The 27,994-nt window shown below is 40.3% G+C and overlaps 2 protein-coding genes across 5 annotated transcripts in view; one reads left to right on the top strand and one right to left on the bottom strand.

The window, feature by feature from the left end:
* LOC141152948 (uncharacterized) overlaps positions 1-27,391 on the bottom strand; it is a 236,853-nt gene extending 209,462 nt beyond the window's left edge. For 3 of the 4 annotated variants that reach the window (XM_073637626.1, XM_073637602.1, XM_073637610.1), the window contains exons 1-2: positions 27,268-27,391; positions 26,946-27,065 (exon numbers count right to left, since the gene is read on the bottom strand). The gene's annotated coding sequence lies outside the window, so the exon portion shown is untranslated. Of the gene's footprint in view, positions 1-15,334; positions 15,465-26,945; positions 27,066-27,267 lie in introns of those variants that run through there. The other variant, XM_073637619.1, reaches the window with a different exon arrangement.
* On the top strand, positions 51-27,692 carry LOC141152972 (uncharacterized). The gene is made up of 12 exons (XM_073637636.1): positions 51-244; positions 1,700-1,761; positions 9,349-9,393; positions 10,233-10,607; positions 13,360-13,791; positions 13,901-13,967; positions 15,470-15,588; positions 17,543-17,663; positions 18,061-18,197; positions 20,032-20,180; positions 24,201-24,349; positions 26,620-27,692. The coding sequence occupies exons 2-12, from the start codon at positions 1,711-1,713 to the stop codon at positions 26,646-26,648; spliced, it is 1,674 nt and encodes a 557-aa protein (XP_073493737.1). The 5' UTR covers positions 51-244; positions 1,700-1,710; the 3' UTR covers positions 26,649-27,692.
* Positions 27,693-27,994: the final 302 nt, after the last annotated feature.

Genomic DNA, 27,994 nt, shown 5'->3' on the forward strand with positions numbered 1-27,994 from the left:
ATTACACTACAGCATATGAACGAGCGGCATTAGTCTGGGAATATGGCATTGCTCTATAAACAGTAGTGTGTGACAGCCTAGCATAATTTCAACTTCACTGGGCTTCAATTACTTTCCAGCCAAATAGACAATTATAAAAAGAATAGGATTTAGCATCACTGTGACTGTTTGATAACGTGTCTGGTATATGATTAGTTGGGTTTCTGCGGCATACTGGTTACAGCGTTGGATCTTGGCGACTAAGGTAATAATTTTAAGACTCTCAAACTTTCCATGCCACATCATAAATTAAACTTTTTTGTGGAAAAATGTAATTAGAAAATGTTATTATTTTGGATTGTGTACAAATCTGTACTGCTCTATTCAGCTATAATATAGAGTTTTAATTAAACGAATTGCTATATCTGAATGATGTGCATGGCAGATATGTTGAAGCAAATGTTACGCTAGTAATGGATATGACACTGGGAATCATCAAAGTCTGTTAGATAGTGGTGTTGTATCGATAACCACTGCCGTTTGTGGTCTTAAAGGGGTAAAAGAATAAAGAGATTGAATACTTTTCTAGGTGAGGAGTGTCAGCTACTGAAATTTACTGAAGCAAATAGGAGGGAAGGGGTTCACAAGTGCAGGTAGTAGGGCATGAAGAAACGAGTGTCACATCACCACCCGGACCTGCTCCAGTTACATCTGCTTCTGTCACCAGGGGCCATTTTCACTCTGCTGGTAGCAGTTAGTGTATCTGGGTGTTGCAGACTTCGTTTTGCCAGAGATACTGGTGTGACTTGGACCTGTGTTTGGGCAAAGCCAGACTAATGTGTATAAGTGGTGTCCAGCTGCCCAGCTGCTGCAATCAGCTCTCTGCTGTGGTCAATGGTGCAGCACCACACCCTATTCAAACTTCCATCATTCTGCTGAATATTGACAGACATAGTTCCTGGATAACTCCCTGATTGCTAGTGCTTTTTGTATTCTCGATTCCTGACTCTGACTTGGCTAGTGACTTTGACTACATACGTATTTCTACCCCACCTGTTTTTGACCTCTGCTTGTCTTTCTCAGTTCTTGACTCACCTCTCGGTAATTGTCCTTGGTACTCCCCTTGACTTTAACATTGTCTCCTGATTTGATTCCTGATTCTGACCTTACAGTTATTGACACAGCTTGTAAGATTACTCTTGCCTCAGACTCACTCAACTGGCCAGCAGCCAATCCATGGATGCAACTATGGCGACCCTGTAGTATTTCCAGATCCCTGTTATAAGGTTAAAGGATGAAGGCTGGGGTTCCTCTGTGATGTGCAAGACAAAGTGGCTGGTGCCAAATCTATCGAGCTAATCTATTTGAGCTGACGGCCTGAAAGACTTTCTAAAGAGGAGTCCAGAGACTTCTCATTCTTTTGTGGGGTCGTGGATGAAATTAACTGGATGAAGTACGGGTGGAAAGGGGATTGATGTTACTAGGTGATTGGGAGGTGGAGATCAATGATAGATGCCTGCATTTTAGGACTGAAGGGGGAGTGAAAAGCTTCAAAGAGTCATTTTGAATTATTTGACATTGATATGAGGTTGGCATTCTTGTAGAGCAGAGTTATAAGTTTAAGCATAGATTTTTAGTGGAGGAAATATGCTGATAGACATGATTTTCTCCACAGATGTTATGCTCACCAAGAGTTTCATTGTATTTGTTTCTTTAACAGGTGTGGCAAAAATGTCTTATTTTCTCCTACTGGCTAGTCTTGTTGTCTGTTTTACATCACATGTAAGTACTTTAAGCACATTTAATTGTAATTATTCTGATGCACAATTCATATTTCAGCTAAAATAACATGGTTTTTAGAAACATACAGTGGGTACGGAAAGTATTCAGACCCCTTTAAATTTTTCACTCTTTGTTTCATTGCAGCCATTTGGTAAATTCTAAAAAGTTCATTTTTTTTTCTCATTAATGTACACTCTGCACCCAATCTTGACTGAAAAAAACAGAAATGTAGAAATTTTTGCAAATTTATTAAAAAAGAAAAACTGTAAGTATTCAGATCCTTTGCTCAGACACTCATATTTAAGTCACATGCTGTCCATTTCCTTGTGATCCTCCTTGAGATGGTTCTACTCCTTCATTGGAGTCCAGCTGTGTTTAATTAAACTGATAGGAATTGATTTGGAAAGTCACACATCTGTCTATATAAGACCTCACAGCTCACAGTGCATGTCAGACCAAATGAGAATCATGAGCTCAAAGGAACTGCCCAAGGAGCTCAGAGACAGAATTGTGGCAAGGCACAGATCTGGTCAAGGTTACAAAAGAATTTCTGCAGTACTCAAGGCTCCTAAGAGCACAGTGGCCTCCATAATCCTTAACTGGAAGTGTTAGAACTCTCCTGTTAGGTTTTTTTTAGTTTGCTGGTCACATGACCATTTTTGCCTATTTAATCCGGCTCCGCCCTCCTGGTCTTGCTGGACTTCATTGTATTTACTACTCTTGAGCTAGCTTGGTGCTCTGTTGCCGTTCTCTGTTAGTTTTGCTAGGTCTTCTGACCTCTATGCTTTTTGTTGTGTGTTTGTCTTTGACTGCTACTATTTCTGCTAGGAGGTGTCCAACTTATCCCAGTCCCTAGTTCTTGTAGGGATTCCTCCTCACATCTATAGGTCTTCGTTCAGACTAGCCGAGGACTTTAGAGGGTCTGATCGCAGGATCAGGTTCCCCGTTACATCGTAGGGATCGAGTTTAGTTCTATTGTAGGGACAGTTCTCCTGTCTTTCCTTAGTCCCTGTAGCAGATCATAACAGTAAGTCCAGCCCTAAAAAAAAAAAAAAAAAAAATTTCTCTAAGGAAAGACCTCCAGATTTCCATCATGGTCTCGGTTCAAGATTTGGCTCAATGCTTGCAGGGACTCTCTCTGGAGGTGGCCAAGCTCCAACAATACGTGAGTAGCTGTTCTGGAGCACATTTTGTGGAACCAAAGGTACGTCTGCCTGATTTATTTTTTGGCGAACAACAAGATTTTTTTTCTTTTAAAAATGCTTGTTTATTGTATTTTCGTTTGAGACCCGGATCCTCTGGTGATGAATCACAGCGCATAGGGTTCATAATGTCACTTTTGCGCAAAGATCCTCAGGGATGGGCCTTCTCTCTCCAACTCCGTGCTTTAGATCAGTGGATAGTTTTTTTTCTGCTTTGGGTTTGTTGTATGATGATCCTGATCGTGTCTCATCTGCTGAGTCTGAATTGAGACGTTTGAGGCAGGGATCAGGTAATGTGGAAAAATATTGTTCTCACTTCCGTCGGTGGTCTGCCCAGGTGGGGTGGAACGATTCAGCTTTGAAAAGCTTGTTCCTTGCAGGGCTAGGTGAAAGGGTTAAGGATTTACTGATTGCTTATCCCACACCTGGAAACTTGCAGGAGGCTATGCAATTAGCTATACGGGTGGACAGGAGACTGCGTGCAAGGGTTAATGAGAGCATATCCTCTGCTATGTCAGCTCCGAGTCTTGAGAGGGTCTGTGCTGACAATGGAGAGCCGATGGAGATTGGGGCGATGCCACCCCGCTCTCAGGAACAAGATTGCAGGCTTTCTGAAGGCTTGTGCTTCTATTGCGGAAATTCTGGTCATTTTATTAAGAACTGTGTGCTTCGTTTGAAGAAAGAAAAAAAAAATGGTCAGTTATACCCGTATTGCCTGTTTAAATTCTAAGGGAGTATTCCTATCTGCCACTACTGCTGCTCAGGATGAATTAATTGAATTTCGGGTATTTGTGGATTGTGGTTCTACTCTGAATGTGATTGATGGGGGATTCTTGGAAAAACTTAGATTAGAACCTAAAACTTTGTCATCCCCTATTGCTGTGGTTTCTGTTGATGGCTCTCCCTTGAAGAGTGTTACTCATAAGGTCTGTGAATTTCCCCTCACTATTAATGGTATTCACCAAGAAAATTTGGATTTGGTGGTATTGGATAATTTGCCTTCTCCAGTAATATTGGGGTTACCCTGGTTAAAATTGCGCAATCCTGTACTGGATTGGTCTACCAATGAAATTAAGTCCTGGAGCCCTAAGTGTTATGACAAGTGTTGTAACGGACGTATTTCTGCTGTGGATAAAGGGGAATTGCCTGTACCTATTCAGGATTTTTGGAGAGTTTTTTCTGAGGAGGAGTCACAAATTTTGCCTCCCCATAGAGACTTTGTACCATTGAATTTGTCCCTGGAGCGACTCTTCCTAAAAGTCGTTTATTTAATCTTACTATTCCTGAGAGAAAGGCTTTGGAGGAATACATACAGACAAGCTTGGCCGCCGGTCACATTAGGCCTTCCAAGTCTCCTGTGGCTGTTGGATTTTTTTTTTGTAAAAAAAAAAGATGGCGGTTTACGTCCTTGTCTGGACTTTCGTGAGATTAATAAAATTACTGTACGCAATCCTTACCCACTGCCATTGATTCCTGATTTATTTAACCAGTTAGTGGGGGCCAAGTGGTTCTCTAAAATTGATCTCCGGGGGGCATACAATTTGTTGCGCATGAAGGAGGGTGATGAATGGAAGACTGCTTTTAACACTCCTGTGGGTCATTTTGAGAATCTGGTTATGCCTTTTGGTCTTACCAATGCTCCAGCATTTTTTCAGAATCTTATTAATGACATCCTTAGACCTTTAATCGGCAAAAATGTGGTTGTGTATTTGGATGACATTCTGATTTATTCGCCTGATCTGGAGTCTCATTGGCGGAGCGTACGTGAGGTATTACAGTTATTAATGGACAATTCGCTTTTTGCTAAGCTGGAGAAATGTGAGCTCGCTGTACAGAGAATTAGTTTTTTGGGCTACATTATCTCCAGTGAAGGTTTTGAGATGGACCCGGTTAAAGTTCAAGCTGTGCAGGAATGGCCTAGGCCTATTGGTTTGAAATCGATACAGAGGTTTTTGGGTTTCGCCAATTATTACAGAAAATTCATAAAAAAAATTTCTATTATTGTCAAACTGCTGACCGATCTCACCAGGAAAGGTGCTAATGCGGTTCAGTGGACTTCTGAGGCCATTGAAGCTTTTGTGTTTCTAAAGGAGAGGTTCACCTCTGCTCCCATCCTTATGCAGCCTGATGTGACTAAGCCGTTTTTGGTTGAGGTTGATGCTTCTTCGGTGGGGGTCGGTGCGGTGTTGTCTCAGGAAAACAAGGATGGAGTACATCCCTGTGCCTTTTTTTCAAAAAAAATTTCTGAGACTGAACTTAATTACGATATTGGTAATCAGGAATTGCTGGCGATTAAACTCGCATTTGAACACTGGCGTCACCTCTTGGAAGGTGCTGAATTTCTCATTCAGGTTTTCACTGATCATAAAAATCTGATCTATCTTGATGCTGCCAAGCGCTTGAATGTCCGTCAGGCTAGGTGGGCACTTTTTTTCTCGCGGTTTAATTTTTCCGTTACTTACATCCCGGGTACCAAGAATGTTAAAGCGGATGCTTTGTCTCGCAGCTTTTCTCCCATGGTCGGTGTTGAGGAGGAAGAGGAGAGCATTTTACAAGAAGGTGTTGTGATTGCTGCTTTGGACTCCGTTTTGGAGGATGAGATCCTTAAAGCTCAGGAGAATGCCCCATCTAACACTCCCCATGGGAGGTTGTTTGTGCCTAGGACCTTTAGGAGAGATTTGTTTGTTGAGTGTCATGAGTCTCGGTTGGCAGGTCATCCAGGAATTTCTGAGACCAAGAGACTTGTGGGTCGCAGTTTTTGGTGGCCTGGATGGCAGAAGGAAGTCATTAAGTGGGTGCGCCAATGTACTGTGTGTGCTAGATCCAAGTCTTCGCATGCTCCTGCTGCGGGGTTGCTTTGCCCTCTGGAGGGTCCTAGTGCACCTTGGACACATCTGGCTATAGACTTTATTACTGACCTTCCCCCCTCTGAAGGTTTCACGGTCATCTGGGTGGTCGTGGACCGTTTCAGCAAGATGTGTCACTTGGTTCCCTTCATCAAACTGCCTTGCGCTAAGACACTCGCTAAGGCCTTTGTCAAGGAAATTGTCAGACTACATGGTGTTCCTACTGACATTGTTTCTGATAGGGGACCTCAGTTCGTGGCTCGTTTTTGGCGTGCCTTTTGTGACAGGTTGGGAGTTCATTTGTCGTTTTCATCTGGATATCATCCTGAGTCTAATGGCCAGACAGAAAGGAAGAACCAGGATGTTGAGCAGTTCTTGCGTTGTTTTGTGGCAGACAATCAAGAGGGGTGGTTGAGTTTCTGCCACTTGCTGAATTTGCTCTTAACAACCATACATCCTCTTCTGCTGGGTGTTCGCCTTTTTTTTGTTGTTCTGGGAGACATCCGTCTTTTGGGTCATTCTCCAAATTGGTTTCGGCTGTGCCTGAGGAGGAGAGTTTTTCCGGTGATTTGGAGAGAGTTTGGACGGATGTGCGTGGTAATCTTCAGGAGGCTAACAAAAAATCTAAGAGGTACTTTGATAGGAAACGGCAAGAGGTTTTGTTTGCTGTTGGTGACATGGTTTGGTTGTCCTCTAAGAATCTGCGATTGAGGATTCCTTCTAAAAAATTGGGTCCCAAGTTCGTAGGGCCCTTTAAGGTGCTTCAGATAGTTAACCAATCTGCTGTTAGGTTGGAGGTTCCTACGTCCTGGAAGATTAACCCGGTGTTTCATGTTTCTCTGTTGAAAAAAGCTGATGTGTCTGATGGTGACGCCCCTGCCACTGTTCCTCCGGTGGTGGAGGACGGGGAATATGAAATTTCCCACATCCTAAATTCTAGACGGCATAGAGGGAGTTTGCAGTATCTCGTCGCTTGGAAGGGTTTCGGACCTGAGGATAACTCATGGGTGAGGGTGGATGATGTTTCTGCTTCCAGACTTGTCAGAGCGTTTCACAGGAGGTTTCCTGGTAAGCCTGGGCCTAGGGGATCCAGAGGATCCTCTTAGAAGAGGGGGTACTGTTAGAACTCTCCTGTTAGGTTTTTTTTAGTTTGCTGGTCACATGACCATTTTTGCCTATTTAATCCGGCTCTGCCCTCCTGGTCTTGCTGGACTTCATTGTATTTACTACTCTTGAGCTAGCTTGGTGCTCTGTTGCCGTTCTCTGTTAGTTTTGCTAGGTCTTCTGACCTCTATGCTTTTTGTTGTGTGTTTGTCTTTGACTGCTACTATTTCTGCTAGGAGGTGTCCAACTTATCCCAGTCCCTAGTTCTTGTAGGGATTCCTCCTCACATCTATAGGTCTTCGTTCAGACTAGCCGAGGACTTTAGCGGGTCTGATCGCAGGATCAGGTTCCCCGTTACATCGTAGGGATCGAATTTAGTTCTATTGTAGGGACAGTTCTCCTGTCTTTCCTTAGTCCTTGTAGGAGATCATAACAGGAAGAAGTTAGGGACCACCAGAAGTCTTCCTAGACCTGGCCGTCCAGCCAAACTGAGCAATCGTGGGAGAAGAGCCTTGGTGAGAGAGGTAAAGAAGAACGCCAAGAGGACTGTGGCTGAGCTCCAGAGATGCAGTAGGGAGATGGGAGAAAGTTCCACAAAGTCAACTATCACTGCAGCCCTCCACCATTCGGGCCTTTATGGCAGAGTGGCCCGACGGAAGCCCCTCCTCAGTGCAAGTCATATGAAATTCTGCATAGAGTTTGCTCAAAAACACAAATAAGGCGCGGCAACAATGAATGAAATGGAGAGCGCGCCAAAATACTCGGCGAGCACCTGAGTGTGCTCGCCGAAAGGGTTAATAAGGCATACTCGCCCATCACTAATTGTTACATTTGATTCTTTCACATCTAAATTTACATGATATTAACATGGACGGCCCCTGTAATAAAAACAACGTCATTTCTAGAAGACTCAGTGCAGTTGGGTAGAATTCAGGGTATCCCCTCAATAACCTCAAATATGTGCTTTTAGCCAAACACAAATATTTTACCTTCTGAGAACTGTGTGTGCAATAGATGAAGCAGCTCTGCTTTTCTGATACAAGGCTCATTGTCCTGTGCAAAAACATTGAGCAAAGGATTTTTCTAGGACTTTTTAAAATTAGACAAAAACTAGGGAATTCTAATACAATAAAATAAGCATGACTCACTCCATTGGGTATTGTCGATGCTGGAAGTGATGATGTTGTACCAGTCAGTCACTAATTGTATTGGCTTTGGCCCTATCTGTGACATTTTAATGTATATAACATGACCACTGAGGCCAGTGATGGGCTGCAGTGGTCATATAACTGTTACACACATGCCGCTAGGTTCAGATAGAGCGAGACGGGTTTCATGAATTCTTTGGAATCCTGGGGGAACCGTTACTCAGGGCGACCATAGGTTGCAGCTTCTCTCAGGCACACGATAGATTCAATTGCTGACCAGACACATCTGACAAAAGTCTTTTTCAACAGTTTAACAGTGGAATTTAATCTGAAGCACGGCCAGTGCAATTCAGCAACAATCTTCATTACAATACAGTCTGAGTTTCTTGAGCAACCGGCTACAGTAACAACACAGTAGTTTCTTCACAAGGCACAATATTACAGTCTCTTCAGTAGCATAATTCAGCATAGATTAGATCTCATAGCAGCACACTTCTATGCATACACAACCACAGGCTTTTCCTTCACAAGGACACAGTAGTACACAGCATTCTTTATCCTGCATGGAGATGGAGGGGGGGGGGGTTATGAGGGAGATGATCCCTGTGACACAATTCCTTCCAGTCCTTATCTTCCTGCCAATAATACTCTGCACTGTTAGTACAGGGAGTTTATCTGACCTGTGTTTAGTTTCTCTCCTGATCTGAATCCTGTTCAATTGCCTTCTGTCAGATCCAGATAACACACCACCACCTTTCTCTTCAGCTTCAGCCAGGCTACAATAACAAGTTCCCCACAATCCCCCTGGGGCGCTGCTAAAACACCCCCTGTCTCCTGCGACTGTGTTAACCCCTCTAGTTGCTGGATGCTTCTGAAGCACAACACTTCCTGTCTCCTGTCCTTGTATTATTTGTCACGTTGCTGGATGCTTTGGAAGCAACAGCACTACTTCTGCATGTCACATAACTGATGGGTGAGACAACATTACAAACAGTGACAGCGGAGTGGCAAGTGATTCAAAAGGAAATTAATGTTTATTTTAGTATTTTAGAACTTCCCCGACTCTAAAATGTCATCCCTCTATTTAAGGGACGACATTCACTTTAAAGCAACAGCTACCAGCCATTAGTCTTAGAGGAAAAATTCATGGGAAGAGTCATAGAAGCGGTCACTGCATTTTTTTTTGCAGCATGTTCTCTGTAACAGGCTTGCTTTTTATTAACATTGTGGGATTTAATAAATGTTAAAAACAAACTTTTAAGTTCAATATTCTGTTTTTCTTTCTAGGCTGCTTCATTAATAGTGGAACATGGTTTGACATCTGGATCCAAGGTAAATCACTAAGTCAATCTTATATCTTGAGATATAAAATTACTGTACAGGACAAGGCAGCAATGTATAATTCACCTTTAGCCCTTTTACTGTCAAGTAATAAGAGGGCTATAGCAAAGATCTTGAGATTAAGTCCAGGAATCTCATCTTTCTTTAAAATGATGCTACAATCAATATTCAATATATCAATATTGGAAGTGCAGTGCTCATTTAAAGTTTGGCTATGGTCCTGGTTGCGTCTGTGTAAAGGAAACAGGCAGAGTGAGAGCAGAAAAAAGAGAATTTTACCATCATCTCCCCCGCTTTCAGTAATCCCAAAGGTGTGAAGCAGGAACCTTATGTTCTTCTTACCCCTTTTACTAATGCTAGAGAACACGTTGACTCTGATTTTCTTCACTGTTATTGGTCTCTTCACTTTAGTTGTATATGGGGAGATGTGTGCAAGTAAAATAGACACAAGTGATAAATTCTGAATATCTTGAACTTTTGTATTTTATTTATACATTAAGGTGCCTATTAGTGTTAAGCACTGAATGGCTGATGGGTTTTACTTGTCCAATCACAATATTTATTAGGTATCATATATATATTTTTTTATTCATGGTTTAGTTTGTGTCAAAAGTGTAAAAATTGTCTCAATGAAAACACCTGGCAATGAAAGGGTTCCTTCATTTCTGCATTGCTAAATTCTGTATAATAAGTCACCCTAAAATCATTTATAATAGTGGATGTTAATCTACCTGTCCAAAGTTTATGGTTGTATAAATAAAAGTTCACTTTTTTTTTTGTTTGCTCACTTAATTACTTTCTGTCCTATTAATACTTTTTAATGTACATAGTTAAATGAAGGCATGAAGGAGCAGAAACACAAGGAAAAAGCCATCATTGATCAATATGCCATCACTGATCTGGATGCTAGCATGGAAAGCATCATAAATAGTAAACTACGTGAGAATCCCAAAATTAAGGCAGGCTCATTTTCACTGGAATCCTTCTTGAATCTGTTTAGTGTGGGCATTGATAGACCATCACCTCTGAATGGTAAAGATAATCAAAGGAATATTTCAGAAAATAAAAATGAAGGATATGCAGTAAATGTGATAGATGAAGTGGATATCAAAACGCAAAAAGAACATAAATCAGAAAGTCAAGAGTCTGAAAGTGATGATCAGCAAAGTCAAGAACTTTCTTCTAATGGACTTTCGGAACAATATGTAAGTTCTCCATTAGAATCCAAAAATAAAATGTAAAACATATGTCAGAAGGTAACACAGGTTATGCAAATATTGCAAATATTCTAGAGGGAATATATGACGATGAAGAGTTGCAATATATTTTAAATGTCAGTCATAATCTGGATATCATATAAATATGCATATAAACAAAACATCTGTAACGTGGCATGGGCCGGTAGCGGTGGGCGAGGCACTCGTGTTTCATGCCCGATATGCTACATAAAAGTGGGGGTCCTGGCTGGGTGTGTGGACTTTAGCTGTAGGGGCGCTATGCCCTTGTAGACCGCATGATGCCGATGACTTCAGCTGGCCAGGCCAGATGTTGTAGAGTTCAATGAGCGAGACCACCATTCAAAAACGAACTGTCTTTTACTGAACAATAACGTATGGAAGAAGTATGTACAGTCATGGCCAAAAGTTTTGAGAATGATACCAAAATTATATTTTCACATGATCTGCTGGCCTCTGGTTTTTATTAGTGTTTGTCTGATGTTTATATCACATACAGAAATATAATTGCAATCATATTATGAGTACCAATAGGTTATATTGACAGTTAGAATGAGTTAATGCAGCAAGTCAATATTTGCAGTGTTGCCCCTTCTTCTTCAAGACCTCTGTAATTCTCCCTGGCATGCTCTCAATCAACTTTTGGACCAAATCCTGACTGATAGCAGTCCATTCTTGCATAATCAATGCTTGCATTTTGCCAGAATTTGTTGGTTTTTGTTTGTCCACCCGTCTCTTGATGATTGACCACAAGTTCTCAATGGGATTAAGATCTGGGGAGTTTCCAGGCCATGGACCCAAAATCTCTATGTTTTGTTCCAAGAGCCATTTAGTTATCACCTTTGCTTTATGGCAAGGTGCTCCATCATGCTGGAAAAGGCATTGTTGGGCGCCAAACTGCTCTTGGACGGTTGGGAGAAGTTGCTCTTGGAGGACATTCTGGTACCATTCTTTATTCATGGCTGTGTTTTTAGGCAAGACTGTGAGTGAGCCGATTCCCTTGGCTGAGAAGCAACCCCACACATGAATGGTTTCAGGATGCTTTACAGTTGGCATGAGACAAGACTGGTGGCAGCGCTCACCTCTTCTTCTCCGAATAAGCTGTTTTCCAGATGTCCCAAACAATCGAAAAGGGGATTCATCAGAGAAAATGACTTTGCCCCAGTCCTCAGCAGTCCACTCCCTGTACCTTTTGCAGAATATCAGTCGGTCCCTGATGGTTTTTCTGGAGAGAAGTGGCTTCTTTGCTGCCCTCCTTGAAACCAGCCCTTGCTCAAAGAGTCTCCGCCTCACAGTGCGTGCAGAAGCACTCACACCAGCCTGCTGCCATTCCTGAGCAAGCTCGGCACTGCTGGTAGTCCCATCCCGCAGCTGAAACAGTTTTAAGATACGGTCCTGGCGCTTGCTTGGTCTTTCTTGGGCGTCCTGGAGCCTTTTTGACAACAATGGAAGCTCTCTCCTTGATGTTCTTGATGATGCGATAGATTGTTGACTGAGGTGCAATCTTTGTAGCTGCGATACTCTTCCCTGTTAGGCCATTTTTGTGCAGTGCAATGATGGCTGCACGTGTTTCTTTAGAGATAACCATGGTTAACTGAAGAGAAACAATGATACCAAGAACCAGCCTCCTTTTAAAGTGTCCAGTGATGTCATTCTTACTTAATCATGACTGATTGATCGCCAGCCCTGTCCTCATCAATACCACACCTGTGTTAATGGATCAATCACTAAAACGATGTTAGCTGCTCCTTTTAAGGCAGGACTGCAATGATGTTGAAATGTGTTTTGGGGGTTAAAGTTCATTTTCTGGGCAAATATTGACTTTGCAAGTACAGTAATTGCTGTTAAGCTGACCACTCTTTGACATTCAGGAGTATATGCAAATTGCCATTACAAAAAATGAAGCAGTAAACTTTGGAAAAATTACTATTTGTCTCATTCTCAATACTTTTGGCCATGACTGTACAGGGGATAGTGGGTGCAAAATTGCATGGATGTTTCTCTTAGAAAATATGACATTTTCATACAGATTCCATTCCTTCTTGAGGCCGCTCCGCTCTCTGTCTTTTAGCCTCTCTTTCTATTTTCACCATCCAGCACAGCAATGTGGGAACTTGACTAGTCTCCAACAAGAGCACAATTAACCAATAAGCGAAAGTGCTATTGTTCAACCCATAGCTCCCCGTCCTTTTCCCCTCAAGGGAGCTACTTTTGCCACTATGGCCGTTAACTTCTCTGCTTGCCGACTCCTTGGAACTACTGCCTGGGGCACCCTCTCTTCATCCTGCTTTCCTTCTCAGTGCTGCTCTGTCATTTGACTGTCAGATACCTCCGTACCATTCCTCTAGGTTTCCTTCCCTAGACGTCGTCTCCGGAGAATCACTCACTCCTTCTAACATTTTTGCTTGTCTCCACTCTGGATCATGCTGTCTGTTGTCTCGGTCTCTGCTCACTTTAGGGGCAGCCAATTCATGTGGCTCTGTTAACTAATCAGATTAAAGGTCTGCTGTAGCTGCAAACTAGGTCCTATCTGTCTTCCTGACAGGAAACGCCCTCTATCCTTACACTTTATCCCCTCCCACTCTGGGCTAGTCCCACCCATTAATTCTACCTGTCCCTATCAACTATCTGTGGCTGGGCAGAACACAACTTATTACTATCAATACAAATTATTAAGCATTCAAATGTCATAACACATTGCAACAATATACATGTCTTCTAGGGAGGGAACATGGGCAACACCTTCATACACATCAAAAATGACACAGATGACAAGTTCTACATAGAAGAACCATCTCCTGAAGATGTGATGGACATCAAGGATTTGGAGACTGCAACTAACATCAAAGAAGAGGCTGTCAATGATGCAGAAACTTCTAGAGATGACAAAACAATTAAAAAGGAGAAATTGATTAAAGAAGAAAATGGTGTCAAGACAAGAACCATTTTTAGTGATTTCATAAGAAAACAGAAGGAATCTGATACAGAGCAGCAAAATCAACACCTAGATAATATTGTGAATAATAACAGAATAAAAGGTGACGTGCCAGATGTTGACTCCAGTGAAATGACTACTAATGACCAAAATTATGAAAACCCAGCTAATGATACTACTGCTTTTCCAAGATATCGTGAGAACATTGGTGAACTGCAGGTAAGCGAACATAACTATTTGTGTCATTAAAAAATAACTGTTTAGTCTGTTGCACATATCAATGAAACATTTGTCATTTCTAGATAAATTCACTTCTTCTCTTTTCAAGGATATCAATGCATCTATTCAGAACAAGGAAGGAAGTTTGGAAATAAATAATGTGAACCTCTCTGCGGGTGAGCAGCTGACATCTGTTTATAGCTTTATACTAGATGGTGGCCCGATTCTAACGCATCGGGTATTCTAGAATATGTATGCGGCTGACCGGGCACAATCAGCAAAGCGGTGTTTAAATTTGGCGGCAATATCGGTGACTGGCCGCGGGTGGCGGCCGCGACCAATCAGCGAACTGTGTTAGTGAGGACCGGAGAGAGTGTTTAAATTTGGTCGCTGATGGGTCGCGGCCAGAGGTGTTTAAATTTGGCGCCAAGATCGCTGACCAATCAGCGAATAGTATTAGTGAGGACCGGGGAGCGACGCTGCCTGTGCGGGTACTTCCGCTGCGAGCAGCCAGAAGATGACCGTCTGCTCGCAGCAGAAGTATCCCGACCGGCATCGCCGCTCCCCGGTCCTCCCTTCACACTTGCCATCGGGAGATCAGCGGGCCGCTGATCTCCCGACGGTAGCCGCATGGAGGTCAACGGCGCCACCGGTCGGGGTCCTTCTGTTGCGAGCATCGCCGCTGACCTCCGTGTGGCAGATGAGCCGCTAACGGCCGCCATCTTTTTCTGAAATCCCGCGTCGCTGATTGGCCGAGGCCGGACCAATCAGCGACGCGGGATTTCCTGAACAGAAGGACAGATAGACAGATGGGATAAGACGATTATATATATTAGATGATAGAACTACAGTTTAGTGTAGAACTTTTGATAGGCGGCTATCGTCCATGTAGCACATAGCTAGAAATAACAAATGTATAAGGAGAATCGGACAGCCCCATACCAATTAGACGGTAGGTCAGAACTCAGGTTCAGCTGACAATACTTTAAAATGTATGGTAACACATTGGGTAGGCATATTACTTTGAATTAAGGAGGAAGAGGAGAGTTAAATAATATAATTTTTTTTTACTATTTTTCAAGCCGAGCAATTTCTAAAAAATGAAATACTGTACAGAAGATTTACAAATATTCAAATACTATAAATGTATTACGTGTCTTGTATTTGGAGAATTGGTGAATTATATTCTTGACACTATTTAAAAAAATAGCTTTTTATCTTACCACTCAACCAGTGTATGCATGAATTTGCTATAAAAAGAAAAATTTCTATTTACAAGACTTGCATGAGTCTTGATGAAATATAGAAATATATCTTCTAATTTTCTTATGAGCTCATGCTATAAGGCTGGAGTTGCATCTATTTTTATTATTTAATTATTGCAAGGTATTACTTAAGTTTAAATTAGTCAGATGCAGTTTGTGCAACTGGAAAAACTACAAAATATGGCATTAAAATAATTTCCTATCTCTTATAACAAATAAATAAGATGTAGTCTACAACTAACATAGTCAGGTCTCTCAACATTTTATATGACTCTTACCATTGATATCATTGAAGGGATGGGTGGGAACAGTCTGGATCTATTGATTCCATTTAACAAGGGAACTTCTTTTCAAACCAAAAGGTGTGAAGGAAGTGTGTCATGTTCAGTATTTAATACTTTGTCTTTTTACAGACCAATGCATTAATTTCCACTGTAAAAGAGGAAAATCATGTAAAACTGATGGACAAGGGGACCCCTTTTGTGTTTGTGAAGACCCAGTTAACTGTTTACCTGGTAACAGGAATGACTTTGTAAGTAAATATATACTTAAATGTTGAAAAGTTACTATCAATTAAGAAACATCTGTGAGGTAGTTGGGATGACAAGAGATAAAATAGGGAACTAGTTCTCACCCCAGCACTGGATGCCATTGTAACAGGTTTGTTGTGGATTCCCAAGTAGGAGCAAATGTCGCAAGACAGGACATAAGCAGGGTAACATGGAATGTCTCTAAGATCCCAGGTCTGTTTGTTCTAATCAGCACAACCAATTTTATCTCTTTCTGGGCATGGCTTGGAGTAGTGAGCAATTTACACTCACACACTCTATGATAATTATATCAATGGCACTCGTCCCACAGACTATTTCAGTGAAACACTTGTCCTGACCCATTTCAATAGCATCAGCGCTCCATCACCCACAAACGTATGCCTGACAGATGTTTGGAGCCAATTCACAAGATACTCCATTTGATTCCTCCTACTACAACAACTGAACACAGCATGAGACACCAACTAGGGTTGAGCGAGTATGTTCTGTCCGAGTATGCTCGGGCCGAGCTCCGAGTATTTACAGCTGCTCGGTGATATGGTTGAATCGCTCCCGTGTGCATGATTTGCAACTGTTTGACAGCTTTATTACATGTGAGGAATGTGTAAGAAATAGACATTCCTCACATGTAATAAAGCTGTCAAACAGTTGCAAATCATGCACATGGGAGCGATTCAAACATATCACCGAGCAGCTGTAAATACTCGGAGCTCGGCCCGAACATACTTGCTCAACACTAACACCAACACATGGCCTTCTCACATAAGCCTACAGGACATCATTATGGAGAAGTCTATCATTATAAAAAAACCACCTGCTTTCATATGTCATGCCCGAGGCCACACATCCCCCAACACCAAAACTCATAAACAGTCAAAACATCAAAACACCATGCAGTAAGGAACTTAGCTGATGATTTTAGACAGTGTACTTGGAGAGGCCGATAATACACGCCCCAGAAATCAAGATGAAATCATCTGCAAACAAAATAAGACCTTCAGCAAAAGATTATGTTAATACTTAAAGCGATCCAAACATTCAACAAATTGGTCTAAAAATTTAAAACGCCAAAGGAGACAAACAGCTTAAAATGAAATGTAACCTTTTGACAAAGACCATGCAGTCTCATTCATTATACAGTACAGACAACGCAAAATCACATGTCTCACAGACTGTAATTGTAAACTAAGGAAGACAAAGAATGAATTCCTTTGTCTTTCAATAAAAATATTTATAGCCAGTGGCATAGTGTGGATTTCCTGCACCTGGGGAAAGTATTTTGCGCCCCTAACTTGTGGATTGTTAGCACTCCCCGAGTCCCTTCCACTAGTCCACTGTTGATCCCCTTATTCACCAAGCACATATATTGTATTTTAAGAGGTCTAATGGGGAACATTTCTTCTTGGAGAGTACCAATCTGGCACTAGAATGCTAATGCCACCTATTGGGGTAACCCCTTAACAAGCCTTGTCACATAACTTAGGCTAAAAAGCCAAACCAGACACATGTTTTGGGGTGTTTGCTCCACATCAGTGCAAAGCAGGAGGTCTAATTTGGCTAGGTGAGAGGCTTCTGAGAGAGTGTCTAAGGGAAAACATTTCTCCTTGTGGAGAGTGCCAAGCTGTCGTAAGGAGACTTATAGGCCATGCAATGATCCTCTGAGAATTTAAATATGCAAATATTCTCTTCAGAGATTCACTGCCAGTAGCCTCTCAGCTCTGGACCCTCTTAGGTGAATGCTACTAATGCATTTGATTTAGCTATACCCATGACTGGAGACTTTTTCAAGGATTCAATGTGCATACAACCCTTCCTAGCCAAGGAAATAGATTACATCTTTAAGCACAAACCAAGGATAGCTTCTCCCATGACTTTAGTGACATTAAGCTGGAGATTACAATGCATTATTTTTCTTTTTTACTTTTATGTCTTCAGGTCTGTGGAACAGATAATAAAACTTACACAAGTTCCTGTCACCTTTTTGGCACAAAATGCCAACTGGAAGGCACCAAAGAAGGAAGTCATCTTCATTTAGAGTATCAAGGGCCATGCAAATGTAAGATACTTCACAATGTTGCTATGACCCATAAAATGTATAATTAATGACAGCAGGACATCTTCAGAAAATACAATGAAATATAAATCTGCATTTGAATCCTTCAAGTAGAACGCTGGTAAGACGCACAATACCGTGGATATGTTCTGACCATGTGAAAGAGATTGGATTAATCAAACTAAACTAGTTTCTATGAAGTGTCTTAAAGATATAAGCCCCCACAATATGTACAGAAATTAATTAGAAATGTGATATTTTTTCCATTTAGACTGCAAAGTTTTTTGTAAAAGTTAGACTGTTGACGTGTGAATTTTATCTAGTGTATCTTATATAGCACTTTAGCCCTACAAAGCTTACTCTATGGTTTGACATCATATGATCCTATATTTTTTTACAGATATTCCTCCTTGTACAGAATATGAACTCACTCATTTTCCATTCAGAATGAGAGACTGGTTAAAAAATGTCCTTATGCAGCTTTATGAAATAGATAAGGAAAACGCTGGACTTCTCTCTGAGAAACAGAAAAGCAAGGTGAGCCAAGCCTTGTTCTTTTCCTTTTTTTCTCACAATATTTTATTATAGCACCAATGATTAATACAGTGGTGGCCAAAAGTATTGGCACCCCTGAAATTCTGTCAGATAATACTCAATTTCTTCCTGAAAATGATTGCAATCACAAATTCTTTGGTATTACTCTCTTCATTTAATTTGCTTTCAAGGAAAAAACACAAAATAGAATGAAGCAAAAATCAACTCATTGATCATTTCACACAAAACTCCAAAAATGGGCCAGACAAAAGTATTGGCACCCTCAGCCTAATACTTGGTTGCACAACCTTTAGCCAAAATAACTGCGAACAACCGCTTCCGGTAACCATCAATGAGTTTCTTACAATGCTCTGCTGGAATTGTAGACCATTCTTCTTTGGCAAACTCCTCCAGGTCCCTGATATTTGAAGGGTGCCTTCTCCAAACTGCCATTTTGAGATCTCTCCACAGGTGTTCTATGGGATTCAGGCCTGGACTCATTGCTGGCCACCTTAGAAGTCTCCAGTGCTTTCTCTCAAACCATTTTATAGTGCTTTTTGAAGTGTGTTTTGGGTCATTGTCCTGCTGGAAGACCCATGACCTCTGAGGGAGACCCAGCTTTCTCACACTGAGCCTTACATTATGCTGCAAAATTTGTTGGTAGTCTTCAGACTTCATAATGCCATGCACACGGTCAAGCAGTCCAGTGCCAGAGGCAGCAAAGCAACCCCAAAACATCAGGGAACCTCCAACATGTTTGACTGTAGGGACCGTGTTCTTTTCTTTGAATGCCTCTTTTTTTTTCCTGTACACTCTATGTTGATGATTTTTCCCAAAAAGCTCTACTTTTGTCTCATCTGACCAGAGAACATTCTTCCAAAACGTTTTAGGCTTTCTCAGGTAAGTTTTGGCAAACTCCAGCCTGGCTTTTTTATGTCTCGGGGTAAGAAGTGGGGTCTTCCTGGGTATCCTACCATACAGTCCCTTTTCATTCAGACGCCGACGGCTAGTACGGGTTGACACTGCTGTACCCTCGGACTGCAGGGCAGCTTGTACTTGTTTGAATGTTAGTCGAGGTTCTTTATCCACCATCCGCACAATCTTGCGTTGAAATCTCTTGTCAATTTTTCTTTTCCGTCCACATCTAGAGAGATTAGCAACAGTGCCATGGGCTTTAAACTTCTTGATGACACTGCGCACGGAAGACACAGGAACATTCAGGTCTTTGGAGATGGACTTGTAGCCTTGAGATTGCTCATGCTTCCTCACAATTTGGTTTCTCAAGTTCTCAGACAGTTCTTTGGTCTTCTTTCTTTTCTCCATGCTCAATGTGGTACATACAAGGACACAGGACAGAGGTTGAGTCAACTTTAATCCATGTTAACTGGCTGCAAGTGTGATTTAGTTATTGCCAACACCTGTTAGGTGCCACAGGTAAGTTACAGGTGCTGTTAATTACATGAATTAGAGAAGCATCACATGATTTTTTAAACAGTGCAAATACTTTTGTCCACCCCCTTTTTTAGGTTTGGTGTGGAATTGTATCCAATTTGGCTTTAGGACAATTCTTTTTGTGTTTTTTCATTGAAGACAAATTAAATGAAGATAATAATACCAAAGGATTTGTGATTGCAATAATTTTCAGGAAGAAACTGAGTATTATCTGACAGAATTGCAGGGATGCCAATACTTTTGGCCACCACTGTACATAGCAAGGAGAAATAAGGTCCACAAAACATACATTTTAGTGTTTGTACAGTTTGGGTTTACATGGGATTGGCCATCTGCCACAGAGGGAAGGGTGCATTTTTAATTTCAATTTTATTTTTTATATTAGGTGAAGAAAATCTATGACAATGAGAAACGACTGCAGGAAGGTGACCACAACATCGAGCTCTTGGTGAAAGATTTTCATAAAAACTACAACATGTATGTCTATCCAGTTCACTGGCAGTTTCACCAGCTTGACCAGCATTTAGTTGACAGGTATGAGAGTCAGGACTGTAATATTGTTTGATGAACAGACTTTGAAGTGTGACTGGTTAATTCTATTTGAGCATAGCTCCCAATTTTTGCAGAGGGAAATACGATGCGATGAAAGTAAAAAATTTTGATCACATCTCTAGCCATACGCTAAGTCATGCCCATTTACCATTACTTTCTAAAAAAAAAAAACGAGTTTTTTACATGTGATTTTTTTACGCTCCACATAGAAACCTTTAGAGAGAGAAAAACAAGGGGCGCAGTTTTCATAAAATCACATCTACTTTGCTTGGATAGTTAAACATAGCAACATTTCTGTACAAAAAAAGCAGCACAAAAATACGCAGTTTTACTGTGCGGTTTTGGTGCATTTATCTCTATAGGCTTCTATATAGAGCCTGAGAAGATGTATGAAAAAAAGCACCACTTCATTTTTAAGTGCAGAATCAAAGCTTTTCTGTAGTATTAAAAAAGCATTAAAGGGGCAGCTTCAAATCTGCACCAAAAACAGGAGGAAATTAAAAAAAAACACAGCAAACATGCCATCAGAGAAGATTGCTAACATGTCGTGTGGTGCAGGTACCTGCAGAAAATGTGCAGAAAAAAGCAGTACAAAAAAGCAACATTTACATTACATGTGAACATAGCCTCAGCATTACATTTTTATGGTTTTAATGGAGAAACAAAATCAATCACACCTTTTTTTTTTTATTTACTGATCAATGTGAATTATCGCTGTGTTGTGTGGATTGTTACAATTACAGGGAGACCAAATATGTCTGTTATTTGCTGATTTGTGATGTTTATTATTTTCTAAACCATATTAAAGAGGACATTATTGTGATTGCTTTTCATTATTTTTTTAGTAATTTTGTAGGAAGAAAAAAATCTGACTTTTATTTTCTCTCTAGAATACAGGGAGATAGAAATACACTGTATTATCTGCCTGTAAGTTCAGAGTCTGAGAAGCAGCTTCAGGTATACAAATTCCCCTATGCTGATCAGTGCGGGCTGTGGCTCATACCTTTATCTGCTGCCTATAGTGATAGAGGCTGTGGGGTTGATTCCTGAGAAGACCAGATCTGAATATGAGAAAATAACATTTTGTAGTTGTTTTTCATTATTTTTTTAGTAATCTTATAGGAAGAAAAAAAAATCTTACTTTTAATCTCCCTCTAGAATACAGGAACATAGAAATACACTGTTATATACAATGTATCTCTATGTATCAGTATAATCTGATTAAACCAAACCTGAGAAAGATAACTCCAAGAACTAAAAAAATGTAAACTGCAAAAAGTAAAATAAATATATGTAATTAAATATCTATGACAATTAAAAAATATAAAAATTCAGAGAAGGTGCCTATAAGACTGGGGATGTGGCAAAGTGCCAAATATATATGTAGATAGTTGTACCATAGGGAAACTATAGTTGGTGGAGGGACACAGTGCCATTGTTTCTGCAGCTTTAATCCAGTATACCACTGGTAGTATCCTATTTTGAATAATTTTACTTAGTTGGCAGCTATTCCAATTTTGATACTACTTCTAGTTTGGTTAAATATTATTATAGCGGCTATCATCATTGATGTATTCAGATACCACATTATAGCATCTGTTGTAGTTTCTCTATGGTTACAACTATGTACACATACAGTATATTTGGCACTTTGCCGCATCCCCAGTCTTTTAGGCACCTTCTCTGAAATGTAATATTTTTTGTCATTGTTATTTAATAAAATATATTTATTTTACTTTTTGTAGTTTACACTTCTTTACTCTTGCTGTGAGTTATCTTTCTCATTCTTGGTTGATAGATTGTCATTTTGAAATGTTACCTTATTGGGTCCTCCTTACACTTTTTAAGACTTTTTTTGTAATTATCAGTAAAATCTGCCTGTGGGGTTCAGAGCCTGTGATGCAGCATCAAGTATACAAAATCCTCCCTGTGGTGTCAATGGTAGCTGTGGTTCATAACTTTAACTGTTGTCTGCAATGGTACACATTGTGGGTTCACTTCACAAAGAGACCAAATCACAAAGAAAGAAGAGAAATCTTTAATGAATGTGTGTGCAGAGAGATGCTGGCCCCACCTGCTAAGAAGGAGGAGCTACAAAACAATTAAGACACCAGGGAGAGAAGTGAGTATTGAATGTCGGGAGAAAGCCCTGATGAAGCGAGACTGACCCCTCAAATCGCAACAGTGCTGCTGAATCCGGGACAGTTGGGAGCTATGCATTTGGGAAAAGAAGACGGCACACAAGGACGTATTTTAAGGATGGCTGCTGGCAGAGAAGGAAACAACAGGAGAAAATTTTCATACCAATAAATACCCCAGATAAGGCAATTTAGACCAGGGATTCTCAATTTTTATATATTGGTTCTTCACAAGTAATATTAGGACTTCATCATTGTTCTTAGTCGAGTTTAAAATATTTAAAAATTCCCTTAGTTTATCTTAAAATGTGACACTAATCACTTCTGGCAAATGGATGTAGCTGTACGTCCATGCTAGTGATGCCTTAAAAGGGTGTTCCAACGGCCAAAGTAATTTTCATTCTAAATCCCTATTTATTTAGTGACATAATCTAAACTATTTTCTAATATACTTGCATTAAAAATTCCCTATCCTTCCCTAACTACACTAACTACTTTTCTATATTTTTTTCCTTCTTTCTTTTTTTTTGATGACGCTTTGTTTGAGAATCCTAATGCATGCTGAGATAGTCAACCGAAGCATCATCAGGAGGCAGAGGCTGTGGTCACTGCCGCAAGCTCTGCCACCTCCCAGAAACAAATCGTCATCAGTGACTCTTCGATTCAGGGGATGGGCTAGTCCCTGCATAATGTGCACTATGCGATCTTCACAATGACAGCATGCGCTCTGTTGTTGGCTCAAATGAGCAGTAACGAGCCGGCAACAGAGCGGTGTCAGAATGCCCAGCGTGCAGAGACCAGTGACATCACTTGTGCAGGCAGAGCTGGTTTCTGCACACTGAGTATTCTGACAACACGCTCTGGTGCCAGCTTGTTACTGCTGATTTGAGCCAACAACAGTGTGTGCGCTGTCATTGTGCATATCGCATAGTACACATCATGCAGGGCCTAGCCCAGCCCTTGAAACGAGTGTCACTGACGCTTCATTTCAGGGAGGGAGGCATAGACTACGGCAGTGGCTGCACCCTCTGCCTCTGATGATGTTTCGTTTGTGTATCCCAGCATGCACTGGGATTCTTAAATGAGTGTGTCATCAAAAAGGAATGGAAAAAAAATAGAAAAGCAGTTAGATAGTGTAGTTAGGGAAGGATAGTGAATTTTTAATTCAAGTATATTAGAAAATAGTTTAGATTATAGCACTAAATAGATAGGGATTGAGAATGAAAATTACTTTGCATTCAGACTACCTCTTTAACAGAAAAAGGTGTACAGTTAAATTCATGGGAATACATGGGGCACAAGAGCTGTTCCTGAACCATGCACAGTTGGTGACACTTATAATAAACAGTTGACATCCTGCTGCCTTCTCCAGCATCACGATCCTGGGATGCTGATGGATTACTATAGCAGTGGGGAGCCTAACAAAGGCACAACATAATAGATTACCTGTCAGTTCGTTACTGACAGGCAATAATGCCTTAGGGGTGCTGAGAATACCAAAGCATTATAGCATTTACATGGTGAAGTCCCCAAGTAGGGAAACAAGCTAAATTTAATTAATCATGATCATTGGGGTCTAAGCTAATAGCTTAAACCCTTTCAAATCCTCTCCGATCTTCGAAGTGGGGTAAAAGTCCCCCTTTTGAATTGAGCGGTAGTGATGATGCGCAACTGCAACTCTATTGTTCCTCTAAGAGACTGGGGGAGATAGTTGAAATCTGTATCTCTGGCAGTTCCAAAGAGAGTGGTTGAGCATGCACACTACCGCTCAATTCACCGATCGATGAGTTACAGTATGTTGTATTGGCATAGTTATTGATAACATCTTTAATTGTCTAGTTTGTTTCTTTTTTTTTTATTGTAGGCTTCTTACGCACTCAGAGCTGGCGGCCCTTCGAGCCTCATTGATTCCAATAGAACATTGTGTGAAAGCATTTTTACAGGAGTGTAACTCCAACAATGACAGACACATCTCTCTTTGGGAATGGTGCCGCTGTTTTGGAATCAAAGAAGGTATGAATGACGTGCAAGAAAAAATCATAACCAAAAGTTGAAATTAGAGGACATGTGACCTTGTCCACCCAATTTTTCCTATTAGGTCAATGCATCAAAACTCCTAGGTAGATCTATGTGTCTCTATGATAATAGACACAAAAAAAACTAATTCTGAAGTCATACTTCCTCTTATTTGTCATTTATTTCTAGTTGTCATACAGTTGACAAAATGCAAGAAATAGTGAAGGAATTATGACTGCCGTATCAAGCTGCATAAGGTTATGTTTGCAGTCCGTAGCCACACATAGACACATAGACATACACATAAGCTGTAGCCAAAAAGCATTAAATGTTTCACCAAAACTATTTGAAAATCTGCTTCGTTTTTTATTTTAATTGCATTGGGGAAATTAAAATAGCTGCAAGATGGACCGTCTCTTTAAAGGATATTGACACCATCAGTACTTAAAGGGTTTTTCCCAACTTGACTTTCAGGAGCACAACGCATTCTCCCAGCTTCCTGATTGCTAGGTGATAGGGATCTCCTGATTGATTGACAGGTTGTGCTAGCACTACTGACCTGAACTGTGTGCTCCTGGTGATGAGTCAGCTTTGCCAAGGCAGCATGGGAAGTTAAGGGCTGAAGCTGGCCGAGATCGGGGGCTAATAGTTCTCTCCTGGGATCCTTCAGAGCTTTAGGGAAGTGCTTACAAGCTCAATATAAAATAACTAGTAAACACTGTTCATGTTTGGCCACTTGCTAGACAGCAGCAAAGGCTAGTCCCCTTGGCAATGAATCAATAAAAAAGAAAACTGTTGTAATCAATAGAATGGACATAAATTTTAGTAAGAAGTAAATTAAGTTACTTGCTTTCACAAGTGGTATACAACCATACCCACGTGTGAACATGTGAATAACCCATCAAATGGGTGCATTTTTTGGCTGAAAATTATTTTTGAAATAGATTTTCTTTAAAAATGTTTTTCTGTTTTGCTCCTAACACCTCTATGTATCATTCATTACACATAGTGTACACTCTAGAACGAGTTAGCAGTGAGCTCAGCCTGACAGCAAGGTTTGTAATCCTTATCTTCTTCTTCAGAACAATTTTAAATTCATTTATGATCACATCAAAGGTGAACTTTGATTTGGTCATAAATCAGTTTAGAAAAAAGTTCAAAGAAAGACAGACTTATTTGCATTAAATATGCAAATTGCCTTTTCAGAGATGAAGAGGAATTGAACACTAGTGCCACCTTGGAATTTCTCCTAAGTCATGTAGCAAGGCTCGTAAAAATGTCGAAATTGCTTTTTGGAGGTGGCGCTAGAGTTCAAGTTCTCTTTCAATCTGAAGAGGCAATTTGCATATTTAATTTCACAGAGGAGCATTGCATGGCCTATAAGTCTCCTTACACTGGAAAGCCAGGCATGTCACTCTCCACATGGAGAGACATTACCCCTTAGACCACTGTTAGCTGATGCTTTGCCTCCAAAGGTGTCCATATCCTTCAAACCAAAACAAAGTATATTTTGTATTGTTGAACAAGGTGATTCACCATGTACCAGATAATAATTGGGTAAAATGTAATTCGGAACTGGACATTTCTATTTTAATAAAACATTTAAAAAAAACACATTTTCAATCTCTACCACACAAAGCACCACTCTAGTGTCTTTTTTATTGCAGAGCTGGAATGGTGCTACTGTTGTAAGGCCCCTGAACTTAGTCTTACAAGCCACCGCATTCTGCTGTTATTTGTGCCGCTGTCATCGGTCTTCAGCAGTTTGTGACCTGCCGGATCACTCCAGTGTTTCATAGAGTGAGCCGGAGCTCACTTTTCAATGCAAGTATATGATAACCTGATTCTGGCTCTCATGCATTGAGAGCTTGTGACCATTATTTCTGACTTTCGATCAGTCAGAAGTTGCGGTCACAAGATGGCAGTGGGGGACTGAAGTGGCGCCAGGAAGACCTAAAGACGGCGGCTGGTAAGTATAATACTAAGTTCAGGGAACTTACATTAGTAGCAACTCTCCAGCGCTGCAATAGAAAAACGCTGGAGTGGTGCTATAGAATCTGTATTGAATAATTAGCCATTTTTATATCATGAAACATATCAATCATTGAATAATAATGCATCTATCCCTTAGTAACTTTGTCCTATTGGATATATATTAAAAAAATGATCACGTCACATATTACTTTGTTGCTTTGCTGCAATGTCTATTAGAAAATATTCAGTGGGCATGTTTGAAGAGAAAAAAAATATATCCCCTCATTTTGCAGGCGACATTAATGAAGACTTGCTGTTCTGAACCTTCACTGAAAATGCTGAAAATTCTTCATGATGGACAATAGATTGCTGACATGAATGCAATTTTATGCAAGTAACAATTGAAGGGGTATTTAAAGGGGTATTCCAAATTGAGCAAATAGAGGTTATTTTTTGTATAATAAAAAGTTATACAATTTCCACTATACTCTCTGTATCTTTTTTTGTGGTATTTAGGATCTCTGCTTGCACTCATCTATTGTAGAGTATAAAAGAGAAGAGAAACTCTTACTGGTTTGATCGCAGATTACAAAATTGGTATTTGTGCTCATGCACTCACCTGATCCAGTTGTGCCGAGAGGTGAAACACTCATGTAAAGGCTTGCCAGGATATTTTTTGGGGAGGCTGCTATTGCTGATCCTTTCTGGTGCTTCGATTGAGGTCTGGTGCAGTAGAAAACTGTATTGGAGACAGGAAGAATTGAAGGTTTTTTCTCTCTTGGTCACTTCAATTTGTTCTCAGGACAATTTCTACTTCTATCAGTTTGTTAAAAATAATCAACTTTTGTAAGCATATTTTCCTCTAGATCTTGTAGATATTTAAAAATGTTTCTTCTTGAAATTGCGCACATAGTTTATCTTGCTGTCTTTTGTTTTTTTACCTGATAAATGACTCGGACCGTCTCCAAAACGCCTAATGATAAGTAGCACAGATAAAGCTTCTTTTAAATGGAGAAGTTGTCCTGAGAACCAGAGAGAAAATGTCGAGAGAGAAAAAAGACCCCATTCTTCCTTTTCTCTATACAACTTCAGTTACTTAATGGGAACATTCATTGTTAGCTTTCATTGCATAGCAATGTGTCCAGATCATGTGATGGACAGCAGGTGCATGGCTACATATAACTATGGTAGAGTCCAGAGCTCTGGTAATGAGCCATGCACCTACGTGCCCATCACATAACCCATACAGAATTATAGCCCCAAGAAATAGAAAAGAATATATGAAAATTACAGCAAGTGGAGATCTTGAAAACCTGCATTGATGCAGAAAGTATTTTCATTATACATTTTTTAATTAAACCATAATACCCCATCAATAGTCTCTAAAAATGATATTCATTAGGAAATTGTTTATATATTAACATAATGTATGTTTTTGATGCCTAATTTCATATTAATACTGAATAAAATTGTGTTGGGATATCAATCCATTAATATATATTTGATTATTCTATTCTTTGAGTGAAAATGAAAACATCTTACTATTTCAAAAATGTAGCATATGTAGGTTTAGGATATTGATGCAGATTATTGAAATCCACATTTCCCTCATGATCAAGTATCTTGGGCTTTTCGTTCTCTTCTTAAGAACTCCAAGATTTTTGGAGA

This window comes from Phyllobates terribilis, unplaced genomic scaffold (assembly GCF_046119375.1).
Source record: "Phyllobates terribilis strain yellow unplaced genomic scaffold, ASM4611937v1 Scaffold_1__5_contigs__length_1240528914, whole genome shotgun sequence".
NCBI classification, from domain to species: Eukaryota; Metazoa; Chordata; class Amphibia; order Anura; family Dendrobatidae; genus Phyllobates; species Phyllobates terribilis.

Bases quoted from the DNA above. Each gene is read 5' to 3' on its own strand.
- LOC141152972 (XM_073637636.1), top strand. From the start codon at position 1,711: ATGTCTTATTTTCTCCTACTGGCTAGTCTTGTTGTCTGTTTTACATCA. The intron at 1,762-9,348 runs GTAAGTACTTTA...TTTTCTTTCTAG, and splicing joins TTGTCTGTTTTACATCACAT to GCTGCTTCATTAATAGTGGA. The intron at 17,664-18,060 runs GTAAGATACTTC...ATTTTTTTACAG, and splicing joins GTATCAAGGGCCATGCAAAT to ATATTCCTCCTTGTACAGAA.